This window comes from Stegodyphus dumicola, chromosome 8, assembly GCF_044657685.1.
Source record: "Stegodyphus dumicola isolate Sdum_Otavi_A_Nest chromosome 8, ASM4465768v1".
Taxonomy (NCBI): domain Eukaryota; kingdom Metazoa; phylum Arthropoda; class Arachnida; order Araneae; family Eresidae; genus Stegodyphus; species Stegodyphus dumicola.
The window spans coordinates 33,243,336-33,257,857 of record NC_140775.1 but is presented as its reverse complement, the minus strand read 5'-3'; the positions used below and the strand labels follow the sequence as shown (position 1 = coordinate 33,257,857).

At 35.0% G+C, this 14,522-nt stretch overlaps 1 protein-coding gene across 2 annotated transcripts in view; it reads right to left on the bottom strand.

The window, feature by feature from the left end:
* The window catches only part of LOC118191322 (epithelial sodium channel subunit beta-like), a 138,620-nt gene that overhangs the window by 41,415 nt on the left and 82,683 nt on the right, over positions 1-14,522 (bottom strand). For both annotated transcript variants that reach the window (XM_085821720.1, XM_085821721.1), the window contains one exon: positions 13,708-13,871. In XM_085821720.1, the coding sequence (XP_085677846.1) occupies positions 13,708-13,871 (164 nt within the window). The remainder of the gene's footprint in view (positions 1-13,707; positions 13,872-14,522) is intronic.

Below are 14,522 nucleotides of genomic sequence, written 5' to 3'. Positions count from 1 at the left end.
GTATGGCTTCATGTGCAGACGATGTTTTAGAACTCGCCACACCGTTGGTTGAGAAATTTTAAGTTCTTTGCTTGCTCGCGATGTGGATTTCTTTGGGCTCCTTTCGTAAAGTGTATGAATACGCTCGACATTCTCGTTCGATGATCTCGTTCTTTTCTCTTTGCAGATACAACTATCTTCTACGAATTTTCGATGCCACTCGTAAATTTGCTTCTGACGCGGTGGTTGTTTATTAAATTGACGGCGAAATGCTCGCTGAAATGCAACAATGGACTCTAGTTTTGCCAATTGTAGAACACAAAAAGACTTCTGCTGTGGTGTCGCTGCCATTTCACTACAGACTATCAACCGACAAATAATACCAGAACAAACAAGAGCGCCAATGCGGCCATGATTGGAACTTTTACCCGTACAAAATTGTACACTTTTCTCTATCCATTAATGTTAGAATCATGTTTCTATCTTTCGTAGTTTGGAAGAAATACATGTTTGCGATCTGCTCTTTCTTTTTTAATAACCCTGTAAAAAAGTCAATTCAGTTCCACAATAATGATTTATGAATTTCATTTGTAAAACTTAGATAATCAAATTTTCTCATGATAATGCTCTCGCGAATATCAGTGCATTTTTTCTGGTGATCACATTGTTCATAATAATCGGTAAAGTCTTCTCGGCATATTATCTAGCTCATCTGTTGGTGGTTCGCTCTGATGATATTATTTTTTCCTTGTAGTATCATTGTGGAAAAAACGAGAATCAGCTGGTATCCTTGCTAACCAGCTGGTTGGGGATTCCGAACATTTCATTGTACAACATCGCGTTTTCTGAAAGTGTTATATTTTTTTTAGGTTTCTATAAAATTCTGTATTATGGAAAGCGACTAAAAATTCCTTTAATATAATTGAATTGCTCAAAAAAAATATATGTATGTATTTTGGGGGTTACAGCAGCGTGTGATAAATGGATATATTTTGAATGCAGAGTGTGATATAAATTGTACGAGGAAGTCACATTTCAGTCATTAACAGATTGATATTTAAAGCTAAAATGAAACAAACAAAGCTTTATGGGGTCCGGGTGAATATGAGACCACCCGGACTTTCACAAAAGCTTTACAGTGATTGCACATGCTTTCATTGAGGTGAACAACCAACACAGGTGATAGCAATGGCCATTCCACCATAAAGCCAGTTTACATTTTGTAAGGATCCTAAGTTTTACTAACGTTTATTTTATTTTAAATCTTTACTATCACTTATTATTTTCTACTTCCGGCCAGAATTAAAAGCTTTAACTTATTTATGCAAATTTGTCTTGCGAACACCAAGTGCTTAAGTTGTGGCTTTTTGCCAAGCAAGAGAGAGGAAGGAGTTACTAGAAGCAGGCCGCTTGCCATAGTAGTTTTACTCGGTTGCTGGTTGCCTTCAAGGCCAGAGGTTTAATCCTCTTGATAATTTTAAACGTATCGTAGTGTTAGGTGTTAGCAGTTCTCTGTATTACATACGGCTTTTTGGTAATATACGGCCAATCTTGGAGTTAGGCACTTGTTTGATTAATCCAAAGTTAGTTTAGTTAGAGTTTAGTTAATATTTTTATATTCTTACGTTCAGACCACAAGTGGTTGGTCTCTGTATTCCGAAGTCCGGAAATCATTGTAAAGAGAGAAAAATAAAGGCTTTCGTATAGCCTTCCTGTGTGTATTGTCTACTTCCCAAATTTATTGAACATAGCTTTAGTAAGCTCCCTGTTCCGAGACAGGACAGTTAAATGTTCCCTAAGCAAATAAGGAGGAACACAGAACATGATAGTGGCGCCCGACGAAGAAGAGTAACCATGCCGAGTTTCAAGAAGAACATGTGCTGCCTGCAGAAGCGGCTCAGAATTCAGAAACGCCAGCTGCCGCCCTGTAAGGATTTGGTTACATCGTCCAGACCATGCGCGCATCGATGAAACCAGAAGCAACATTTACCAAAAAAAAAAAAAAAAAAAATACCAACTCACCGGTAACTAGTTTTTTGGAAAAATTGGATGACCACTTCATGCTGTATCCAGTACATGAGTTCCAGAAAGTCACCTTAGCTACCAGCGCTTTGAGGGGCCAAGCGCTTAATTGGTTCAAATGTATAGGCAGAAGCCTCTTGGGTCAAGCGGGAAGTCCCACCTATACTTACGAAAATTTTAAGACTGCCTTAGTAAAAGCCTTCCCTGTCGTAAGGGATCGTGCAAGATTAGAAGCGGAACTCTTCAGCATATACCAGAAACAAATTGAAAATCTTTCAAGCTTTATTTTAAGAAAAATTCACGTCTTCAAACTCTTGTATGGAAACCGTCCGGATCCTGAGATAATTCAAGTGATTTTGCTGAGGTTACTTCCCCAAGTACAAGACTTTATTGAATTAAGGAATCCGACTACACTGGAAAAGTTATTTGAGCTAGCAATCCAGTTCGAAAGTAGAAGAACGGCGGACATTGAAAGAAGACGCCAGTATGAGCAACGAAGCCAATTTGGTTCGCCAAGATCACAGCAAAGTCAAGAACACGGCTACGGAAGCAAAGCGAATCAGTGGGCAAGGAAACCAGAGTACCCAAAAAGAACCGGCGAACGTCGACAGTTCAATAGCAAGCCAGGAAAAAAGCCTGAAGGCCAGTGGAAAAAGAAGGAAGGCATGGAAAGGAAGAAGCAAGATTTAAACTAAAACGGATTTCTGCTGACGAGAGGGTGCGGAAATCCGAAGGCCAAGAAAACCCCTCTTCCTTCAAGTTAAATACAGTGATGGTGAAAAATTAGACTCTTCCAAAGCTTGAAGTGTTGGTGAATAACATCCCAGCCACCGCACTCCTGGATACAGGCGCGCAGTGTTCCTTTGTGGCAGAAGAATTTTTTAGGAAGTATTTCCGTAAATACCGCATATATAATTCGGATAATACGACAGTGTTAGCTGCGCAGGAAGAAAGATGCAAATGCATAGGTAAATTACCGTTATACATTCGTATCAAGAACGAGCAAGTAAAGATTATGTTTTTTATCGTAAAAAATTTGCAAGCACATGTCATCTTAGGGATAGATTTTCTTTCAGAGGTAGAAGCAACGCTGGATTTTAACGAAGCGTCCCTTAAGCTGACGATGAAACCAGTTCGAGAAGAAAAAACAGAACCACCAACGTTAAACCTCGACCACCTGCCTAAGGAAGAGCAACAAAAAATTCGACAAGTGGTATGTGAATTTGCTTCATTATTTAGTGATATTCCCGGATTTACTCAAGTTACTAACCATAGTATCGACACCGTAGATTCACTGCCAGTTCGCCACAAACCATACCGATATGATAAGAATAAAGAAAACATTATAGAGTGGCACATTCGAGATATGTTACGTAAAAAGATCATAACGCCCATCTCAAGTAGTTATGCTAGCCCGGTTGTGTTATGTAAGAAAAATAATGACTGTCCGGTAACACATCCAAAAAGGTGGCGTTTTGCAATTGACTATCGTAAATTAAACTCCATGACTAAATATCCGGTATATCCGTTACCTATTATAGAAGAAATTCTAAGGAATATAACTTCTACCAAATACATGACTACTTTAGACTTAATGACTGGTTATTTTCATATAGGGGTTAGACTGGAAGATGTGCCTAAGACTGGTTTTATAACCAAGTCTGGCACTTATGCATTCCTGCGTATGCCGTTTGGCCTTTCAGGGGCACCGGCAACATTTCAGCGATGTATGGACATTGTGCTAAGGCCTGTTCTTGGAAAGTCCACATTTATCTATTTAGACAATATCATTATTACTAGTGATAATCTGGACCAACATGTACAGGATTTAAGACAGGTGATTTCATTATTAAATGAGGCCGGTCTTAAAGTTAATGTCGAAAAGTGCAAATTTGCAGCCCCTGAATTAAAATATTTAGGTTACAAAATATCGCAAAAAGGGATCGAGACAGATGAATCAAAAATAATCGCTGTACAAAAGTATCCGACTCCAAACACGGCAAAGAAGCTCTCTTCTTTTCTAGGACTTTGTTCATATTATAGGTCCTTTATAAAAGATTTTGCGGCTATCGCTGAGCCATTGTTAAAATTAAAAAGGAAAAAGGCAAGATTCTCGTGGACGGCCGAAGCCAATAGTGCTTTCGAAAAATTAAAACAAGCATTAACACAAGCCCCTGTGTTGAAATTTCCTGAAAAGGATGAAAATTTAGAAATTTCAGCGGATGCTTCGGATTATGCGGTAGGAGCGGTACTTTCGCAAAATCAGCAGCTAGTGGCATTTTTTAGTCGAACTTTAAATCAAACGCAAAGATATTATTCCGCGACTGAGAGAGAGGCGCAGTTCTGTTAGCAGTGCAAAAGTTCCGAGTCTATTTTGGAAGGGCGCCAATAACAGTGTATTCTGATCATGCGGCGGTAACTAGATTGTACTCAGGGAAAAACTTATCCTCAAGGTTAATAAGATGGGCACTCAAGTTACAAGAGTATAATCTGGTAATCAAGCACACCCCCGGAAAGGAAAATATCGTAGCAGATGCCCTATCCAGAATAAAAATAGATGAAGAAGGTAATACTGTAAAGGTGGCAATGCTCACAGCATGTACAATAAATTCCCGAGAAACTGTAATAACCGAACTGGGTAAGGATCCTGAGTTTAGAAACATTTATGAGTATTTAAAGGATCCTGAAAATTTTAGCCACCAAGATATTGTGGCGATAAGAAATAGGGCGGCCCATTACGAACTAATAGATGGTCTATTATTTTATACAAAAACTACGAATTCCAACAACGAATTTCGACCTGTTATCCCAGCTAGTCTTAGATTAAATATCCTGCAGGAGTTACACGACTGCCGTTTAGCTTCTCATGCTGGTATTCGAAAAAATATCCAACGCGTACGCGAGGCAGTCTATTTTCCTGAACTGCAAAAGTTAACAAGGGCATATGTCCAGTCCTGCCCAACATGTAAAGCAGTTAATTATATTAATTTCCGCCCGGCCGGGTTTCTAAATAGCATTAAATCCGAATTTCCAAATGAAATAATTGACATCGATTTATTGGGCCCTTTCCCAAAAAGTCAGTTAAATAAAAGTCGGTATCTCCTTGTTATGGTTGATCATTTTAGTAAGTGGACCGAAATTGTTCCCTTAAAACGAGCCTCCGCGAAATAAGTTACTGATTCTATTTTAAATAAATATATTTTAAAATACGGGGCGCCCCTAAAAGTTATATTGGATAATGGTCCTCAATTTGTAAGTAATATATTTGAAGACATGTGCCAAAAACTGGGCATACGTCATTTAAAAATGGTCCCGTATCGGCCGCAATCAAATATAGCGGAACGGGTCAATAGAAATATAGTGAAAATTATCCGTAGTTATGTTAAAAATTTTAATAAAAGCTGGGATAACTATGTCAATGAATTAGCTTTCGCCCTTAGGACCGCAAAACATGATACAACCAAAACTCCTGCTGAGTTATTTTTAGGCAGAAAGATTATAACGCCGTTAGATAAATTATTTTATGTTCAACAAAGAGCCCCAGAATTTAAAATGGGCGATATAGAAAAATTAATTAAAGAAGCAAAAAAGAACACTGAAGTAGCACAGAGAAAACAGAAACTTTATTATGATATGAAACGACGGGGAGTAACTTATAAAGTAGGAGATTAAGTGTTAAAAATTAAGCATTCACTTTCTTCAGCACCAGAAGATAAAACTGCCAAATTTTTAAAAGGATTTGAAGGACCATATGTCATAGAAAAAATAACTCAGGCTGTAGTGGTGTTAAAAGCCAGGAATGGTGAAACATGCTCCGCAAACATTGACCAGATAAAACCATTCTATAATCGTAATAAAATGCCAATATTTAAAGATCTTTTGCAGAATCCGGCACGGCAGGCACTCCACGCACAAGCTCCAGATGTGGAACAACGACAATCACAAGGGCAAGCCATTAGGAGGCAGGAGCAATTGAAAAGAAAGTTTCCCCGTTGTAAAATTGAAGGTAACAAGAAAAAGAAGCCGTTCCACCGACCAGAAAAGAGAGAGCACGACCACCCCCAGAATGAAGAAGGGAGAAGTACGACGAATGGAAAGAGAGCCAGGAGAAATAACGGCAACTATAACCCGGCTCCAAAACGGAAGATCTACCCGTCGGATAGCAGTCTACGCAGCAAATGTCGACGAATTGATGAAGGAACACCAGCTGCAGATGCAAAGAAGCAAGAAAAATTTGAACAGCCAGCAAAGAGATCCAAGCAGGAACGAGAGAGAGTTGTCCCGGTTCCGCCAAGACCAGCTGCCATCAAACGGCCGAGACCACAGGCAGAGGCTAAAAAGAAGGTCTTCAAGGGTGACCAAACTGGAAGGAAAAGAAAGCTCATGGAGGGAGGAACTGAAGGGCGAACCCGCACCTGAAGGAAGATAAACCAAACCGTAGTCTTCGCTACCTTCCAGGACTGGGCAGAAAAAAGGATGTCTGAGTATCACAAAGATAAGTAAAACTTTATGTTACTTTGAAACCTTAAGTTAATTTTTCATTCTTACTGCAAGTGGCAGAATTCAAGACGTTTTACCTCATCTGAGGCCTACCTTTATCGCCAAAAAGGCGAAAAATGAGTTGTTACCTATTTTGGTATTATGTTTTTCAATTACTCGCGAGTAAAACTAAAATTAATGTATAATAGGAATGTGTAAATACTTGAATATTGTAAAAGCATTGATAATCTTTGAGAAAAGTACCTTAAGAAAATTGTAAAAGTTATTGTATAAAATTTTATTTAAAAGATTCTGGCAAGAAAGAAGTTTTATTCTGAAAGACTTTTGAAATGTAGTATTTCAATGTAGAAGAATTGGCACTTGCTTGGAAAAGAATAGAAGTTAACAATGTACTACTAATGTATGTTTTAAAATGCGTAAAATTAACGGCATGTTAATATGTCCTTATATACAATGTGAACTGTTATTTTAAACGTTAAGAAATACTGTGATATGTTAAAAGTGAAAGTAATGCCAAAAATTTTAACTTATTCGTGTGACTGTAAAAAGAGCAAATTATTGTGAATATGTGTTAAAGGTTGAATGAATGTAGTTAGGCTCTCTGACGCTACACTTCAGAGTTAGCCACTTTTTAGAATAGTACCTCAGGGTTTAGAGATGAATATAAGGTGTGTTCTGAGGTCTTGTTATGTTGAATTTTAACACGTTAGTGTTTTGATTGCAGGCGGTAGTGTTGAACACTTGTACATCAATACATTCGTGTTTGGTGTTTTCTTTTACAACGCATGTCAGAGAGCACGGGGAGATAATTAAATAAAGTCATGAATGAAATAAGAATGTTAAGAGAAATATAAGTATTCATGTTACTTGTCATTTAATTGTGTAACATTTCATTAAACTAGTTTTCCTTCCAGATCTCTGGAAGGAACCAGATTTCAACTAAGAACTCCTGTTTAGATGCAGTACAAATGAAAAGTAATTGTCCAAGGAGTTGATAATGTAAAAACGACTTTTTTAATTTCTAGTTTCTAGTGAGAAATGTTTCTAAAAGATTGGAATCGCGTTAGATTCTAGAGCTAAAAGTTTTCAACAAGGTCGTTTTAGACCTCAGTTTCAAACTAATTAACTCTGGCGGGAAGTATGTAAGGATCCTAAGTTTTACTAACGTTTATTTTATTTTAAATCTTTACTATCACTTCTTATTTTCTACTTCCGGCCAGAATTAAAAGCTTTAACTTAGTTACGCAAATTTGTCTTGCGAATACCAAGTACTTAAGTTGTGGCTTTTTGCCAAGCAAGAGAGAGGAAGGAGTTACTAGAAGCAGGCCGCTTGCCATAGTAGTTTTACTCGGTTGCTGGTTGCCTTCAAGGCCAGAGGTTTAATCCTCTTGATAATTTTAAACGTATCGTAGTGTTAGCAGTTCTCTGTATTACATACGGCTTTTTGGTAATATACGGCCAATCTTGGAGTTAGGCACTTGTTTGATTAATCCAAAGTTAGTTTAGTTAGAGTTTAGTTAATATTTTTATATTCTTACGTTCAGACCACAAGTGGTTGGTCTCTGTATTCCGAAGTCCGGAAATCATTGTAAAGAGAGAAAAATAAAGGGTTTCGTATAGCCTTCCTGTGTGTATTGTCTACTTCCCAAATTTATTGAACATAGCTTTAGTAAGCTCCCTGTTCCGAGTCAGGACAGTTAAATGTTCCCTAAGCAAGTAAGGAGGAACACAGAACGTGATAATTTATCTGAGACTGGCTGGAAGAGATAAATATGCACAAGAGAAAACACGCCCGAGAGCATCCCAAAGATTTTCAATGAGGCTAAGTTTGGGGGAATACTGTGGCCACTCCATCCGAGAAATTCCTCACTCTCCAGGTATTCTTTAACGATGTCGACTCGATTGGGACGACCTTATCATCCACAAGGAAGAAACCAGAACTAAATGCTGCAGCATAAAGTCTTACAATGGGATATAAAATTTCATACCAATACTACGCAACCTTCACAGAACAGTTTTTAAAGACTTACAGCTATGTGCGATATTCCACTGGAATTCCATCCCACAACATGACTCTGGCTCCTTTGAATGCGTGATATTCGATGATGTTCTGGGGCTAATTCTATGTCCTTCATTTCTCTGCAGACTCTTACGCACGTATCTTCAGATTCCAGGTTATATTACACTTATCCCCTTACGAATCGTTGTGCAAATCTGAAACAGTCCATTTGAGACGTTGACTTTAATCTTGCTATTCTGGATTGGGGTGTTGATGAAACATGAAAATTTGGTACGCCGGGATACAGTTTCTTCGTGTGAAGCTTTCGCGCACATTACTGGCAGATATTGGTTTACCAAGTGATGCTGCAACCAGTTGTGAAGGTCGTCTGTTGGTTTCGCTTGTTACTATAGCAATATATCAATCTTCAGTAGGGGTGGGAACATTCGGTGTATCGAACACAGATTATTGAACAACTATTTGACTTGTTTAGAAATGTTTTCATGTTCAAGAAATTACCGAAAGATCAGAGCCAAAGAAAACAGCGACATCTTTAGCTGGCAGTACAGCTTCAATGAGTCCGGCCGCACGAAAGTACTCACTATCTGCCATTTGTCTTCTTTCAGCTATAGAAACACGAATATCTTCAAAATTTATATTACGAAAGTTATAAACATCTCATATTAACATTTAAGTGAATCTCATCAAACCCTTCAGATTGCTGGTGTTTTCAACTACTGCCTACATAGCATATGTTAGGACAGTCAGTCATGATTAGTATCAAACGATACTTACGTAGTTAAATCTGCATCTGCAGCGATTTTCAGTCACTCATACTGAATTATGATTTCGAAAATTGCTAACTTGTATTGCGTGCTTAATTTCTGAAGTCAATGTGCAAAAAGGATTCATTTAATTTTATGATGAATTGACTTCATTTCTCTTCTTTATTTGTATGATTATTTTAAAATATAAATAATTATAATGATATTCATGATAAAAATGAAACCGTGACATAGAAGCCACTGTTCTGAATGCATATATTTTAATTAACAATCCTTTTGCCCTTTAAGAGTATCAAAATACTGCAAAGAAGTTAATATATCGAATCATTTTGTTATGATGATAAGCAGTATATGCATTAAGACTACTAAGTGAGGCAATGAGGTAGAGAGAATTAGTGCCTTAGTATAATATTCTTTTTTGAGATAGATGAATGCTCGTAACGATTTTAAGCTGTATATTTTATACATCTCCGCTTTCATGCTAAAATTAAACTTATCTTTAACTGCTTAAAATAACTATTAAACTTCTTTCATCGAAAATAAATGTTACTTTTTTTGCAACTTCCAGAAGTGTGTGAATTGCAGGAAGAATATTCATTTTAGTATGGGGAAAAACAAGAATGGTAAAATTCAAGATGCTCTCGTGAGTAAATCATCAAATTTCGTTCTCTATGAATTACGTCAACAATTTTTTTGACTGAAGATCATTGCGCTTGTGGAAATCTTTTTAATTATATGAAGATTATCGAGATGCAGATTAACAAAACAGTGCTGCTTAAAAAGAGCGTTCTGTTGTTCTATTATTATTAAATGATATCTTTAATTTATCATTCCTTTTATCTGCGAAAAACTTTCTTATGTATGCTTAACTACTTATATGCTGCTAAAACTGGTAAAAAATTGACGTCGCAAGCTGTCAGCTTGGTTTTTCTTTATTGGTAGGTGAAAATAACGAAAGAATCCTCATGCATTCTTGGGCCAAGTGCATGTGATCTGGATTCGTTAAAGTTCTAGTTAGATTTTAGAGTGTAATTATTTCGCGTATGTTTTTTTAATTAAAATCTAATAAAAACAACATTAAAACTAGCTAAACATGTAAAAACAATCTAACAGTTAAAAGAGATATTAGAATATAATATGAAACAACTCGAAATTCATAGCTTAATCTGCCTAATATTCATAAAACGTTTGATATTCGCGAAATCTCAGAAATTCTTGAAATTTTGAGTTGCCATAAAAGTTAATGTTTTGATAATAGCAGATGCAAATACTACGTTTCTATTATCATGAAAATATAACACCATTCTTCCTTTCGCTGTAAAGTTAATCATATATCATATATTAAAAATACGTTATACGTCATGTCATTACAAGCTGATGTTATGTAACAGGCGCAGCAGAATAGCTAGTAACAATTGATATAATTATCTGCAATAACATGACCATTTTTAGTAACACAATGCAGTTCAACATAACAAGTTTTAAGTTTTGTCGGAAAATTTAAAGTTTTAACCGTGAACTTTGCCTGTAGCTGTTAGTTGTAGCTATGATTTATTTTCTTGTCTCACAAGTGTGTTACCATATTTAGTACGTATTTGTAACTCATTTCAGCATGTTCCCTTTTTATTCATTCGTTTGTACCTGAAACGTGTCTGCTCATTTCGATACACATTTTCTAAGCTGTTCTTTTGAACGTAAGCACTCGAGATCGTTTGCACCTGATAAGTTGACTTCCACGTATTAGTGGGAATTCAAAAACAGCTTTCATAGAAATGTTTTCGGCTTACTGTGAGTCTTAATATTCAGATACACGCACACGATACGTTTTCAAGGTCCAGAACATGCTTTAAAATTCATATGGTGTATTATGGTGTAACTGATGATTTTATGTATTATCTTGTATGCAGAGAGTGTTTATATAATAGATTATTTATATTTTTCATTGCCACTGATTTTTATGTTGCTGTTCGAGAGAATTTTTTACCTCGTAAGAATGCTGATTCCGGAAATCTGATAAAACAACAGTTTGCTTTAATTATTATACACATTTCTGTGAAGGTTTTGAACAGATATTGCTATTTATATGTTTTAGTTCTGCTTTGAAAATATTTTTGATTCCTGTATTTGGTAATTGTCATCGAAATCAAATAGTGTTATTTTCCTGAACTTTTACATACAATATTATATTAACAATAATCCAAATTCCTTTGTATGGATTGTTATGATAATATGTTCTAAGATCTCTAAACACTGACAGCTCATCTTGGGTTCCGGCTGGATTTTCATGGTTTTGCTCGTGTGTAGTATGGACATGAGCCAGTTTCCCTTAGAAAGGCCTTTTCCAAAAGAGTGTAATATGATGAACAGTTTAATTCATGAATTTCCGATATTAACTCCACTGTTTTGAGTGTTGTAGAATCATTCTCGGGTGCATTTTATGTCATAAAAATGAAACATTTTGCGTCCGCTCAGACGTTTCCAGCATTCTCAGTTTATTTATTTATTTATTTTTTTTTTTCATTATGACACTTATGGCAATAGTGTAATATATTGTTAGATGCACGAATAACACCATCCCTAACAAACTATTCCGAAATCGAAACTGTTCAGGATTTATTTTCATCTTCGTGAGTAATAGGTAAGTATCAGTTTAGGAGCAGGAAGCGGATTGCAGATGACCCCGCAGGAGAGGAAAGTAGGGAGCTAGGTAGCTGATAAAGGTAAGGCCGGAGGTAAGAGCTATTTTGTGATATTAGATTATTTTTATTTATTTCCTGGTGGAACTTTCTATAATTACTTTTAACTTAAATTTGAAGTTTCTTAGCTTTTGTATTTTAATTCGTATTTCGAGTGTGTTATTCCGCAGTTAAGAATTCAAACGTATCCTTAATAGTGTTTTCTCTTACGACCACATTCACTGCTTATTTGCATAAGCAGTGAACAAGCAGTGAACGTTACTTTTAACCCTAGATGTAAAGTTTAAATTTCTTTCGTGCATTTTAAACTTTAGTTTTTTTATACTCTTAATTTTAATTTATTTCTTATATTTAATACTACATTTATTTTCCTCAATTTTAATAGTTAGCACTACAAAGTTTTATTGTTTCTTTCGATCAACACAGACTGTTTTTTTATACATTTTAGTAATTTCCAACAGGAATTTAATTTTAACTCTTATTTCTCATTTAATTTTACACAGACATTTCTTTCATACCTTTTTAGTAAATTCCAACATAGTTTTAATCTTATTTATTATATTTTACCAGCGTATTTACTCATATAGGTGTTTATTATACTATTCAATTTTATATGTAGTTTTTAACTTCTTTCATACATTTTAACGTTTGCAATTTTGGACATATTCTTAAATTTAACTAATCTGTTATATTTTCGCAACATAACATGAACTTTATTTATCGCATTATTTAAAAATGCAATTTTAACTAGTTTTATGCTCTTAATATCTGTAATTTTCTACATATTTTGATATGTTTTTACGATTTTAACTCTTTTGTTATAATTCTCGATCATAATAACCCTTTTATTTTACTAATTTTAATATTTATCTTAATTTTAGATGATTTTTCACCTGTTTAACTTTCCTAAACATATCTAGATTCTTAAGTTAAGCATTTCACTTTATGGCCGTTAATTATTATTCTTTTAAATCCATACTTTATTTTACAATTCCGTCTTAATCTATTTATATTTCGGATGTAAATTGATAAACGTATCCGGACTTGTTCCGGATATCTTCCCTTGCAAAAGACTGTTAATTCTTGGAGTGAAAACGGTTCAAAATATTTGGTTAATTTTTTTGCTTTTCTGGTATATTTATTCATGGAGTTTATACTTTCTGTTAACGCACAAAAATACTAACTCATTATTTGAAAATACTGGAAAATGTCAGAAGCTTTAATTTCAGTGTTCTTTGTTTTGCTTTGTTTCACTGTTTCAAAAATGCAGAAACAAAAAAAAGCTGCTGAAGCAGAATTTCTTTCCTTTCTCTTTTCTTAGATAAACTTTAATTTTATTTAACAGTAAAGATTTAACCCGTCCATTTCGCAATAGTAGTAAAATCCCGCCTGAGATGTAAATTTTCAAATTTAGTAGTAAAATCCCACCTGAGATGTTAGACTGTAAGCTAATGTTCTTATAATGTAAGTTTCTTTTCAAATTTATTGAATTATTAAAATTAATTAAATATTTAATGTTATATTAATTAAACGTAATAATATATATATATATATATATCAAAAAGGAAATGTCGGATTTAAATTGAACATTTTTTGTTCCTTCTATATGAAGGTATATATATTTATCTATTTTGCCAACGCCGACTACCTATTCCGAATTCAGAACTTCTCATTATGAAAATATAATTCACCTATTATTTTAAATGAATATGGAAAACAGATTAACCTTTGCTACTGCTAGATTGTAACTGTGATCAGCATAAACATGAACGCCATGAGCGTATAGCTGGGGATATGCCATATCTTCATGCATGGCGATGATAAGTCCTGGCGTTACGCCGGTGTAATCGAGGTACTCATCGTGCTCAACATTGAGTACTAGATCCATATCTATCAAAAAATGAAACGAAATATATTAGAAACTTTGATGATAATTCAAGCGTCATCAGCATTTTGTTTTTAAACGAGTTGGACAGTTAAGTTAATATTAACATTTTGCGTCATTTTCACATTTAAGCAAAATTTAACAAACAATATAAATTCACTTGAATAAAAATTAAAAAGATCAAAAGAAGAGTAATCCGGTTTTAAATTATTTACTTTCTTTTTAAAGAGGAAAAAAGTATTAGACATACATACGTTTCATATTCAGTTGGATAGAATGTTTTTTGTTGTCGCAATACAGCGCGTAAAAGATTATTTTTTCGAAGGACAATATTCGTAGTTATAAGACAGATAATTCGAAGCTGCACCTACAATTTTGTTTTTGGAGTTAGTGCTTGAAATTGCAATGACTAGAAAAAAGACAAAAATTCCCAAAAGGTGAACCATTGCACATTAGTATTCTGGGGAATTTCGTAACTGTACAGGCTGAACAAGAAGAAAAAAATATCATTAGAAAGTGTGATTAGAAAATTTAGAATTTCCGTATACCGTATTTCCTCGAGTATTTTCTCCCCTATCGTTCTAAGGCCTAAGCTCTGAACCCTTCCTGTGTTGCACATAGTTTTCCCCTTTGAGGGATAGTTTATTGGTAAATTG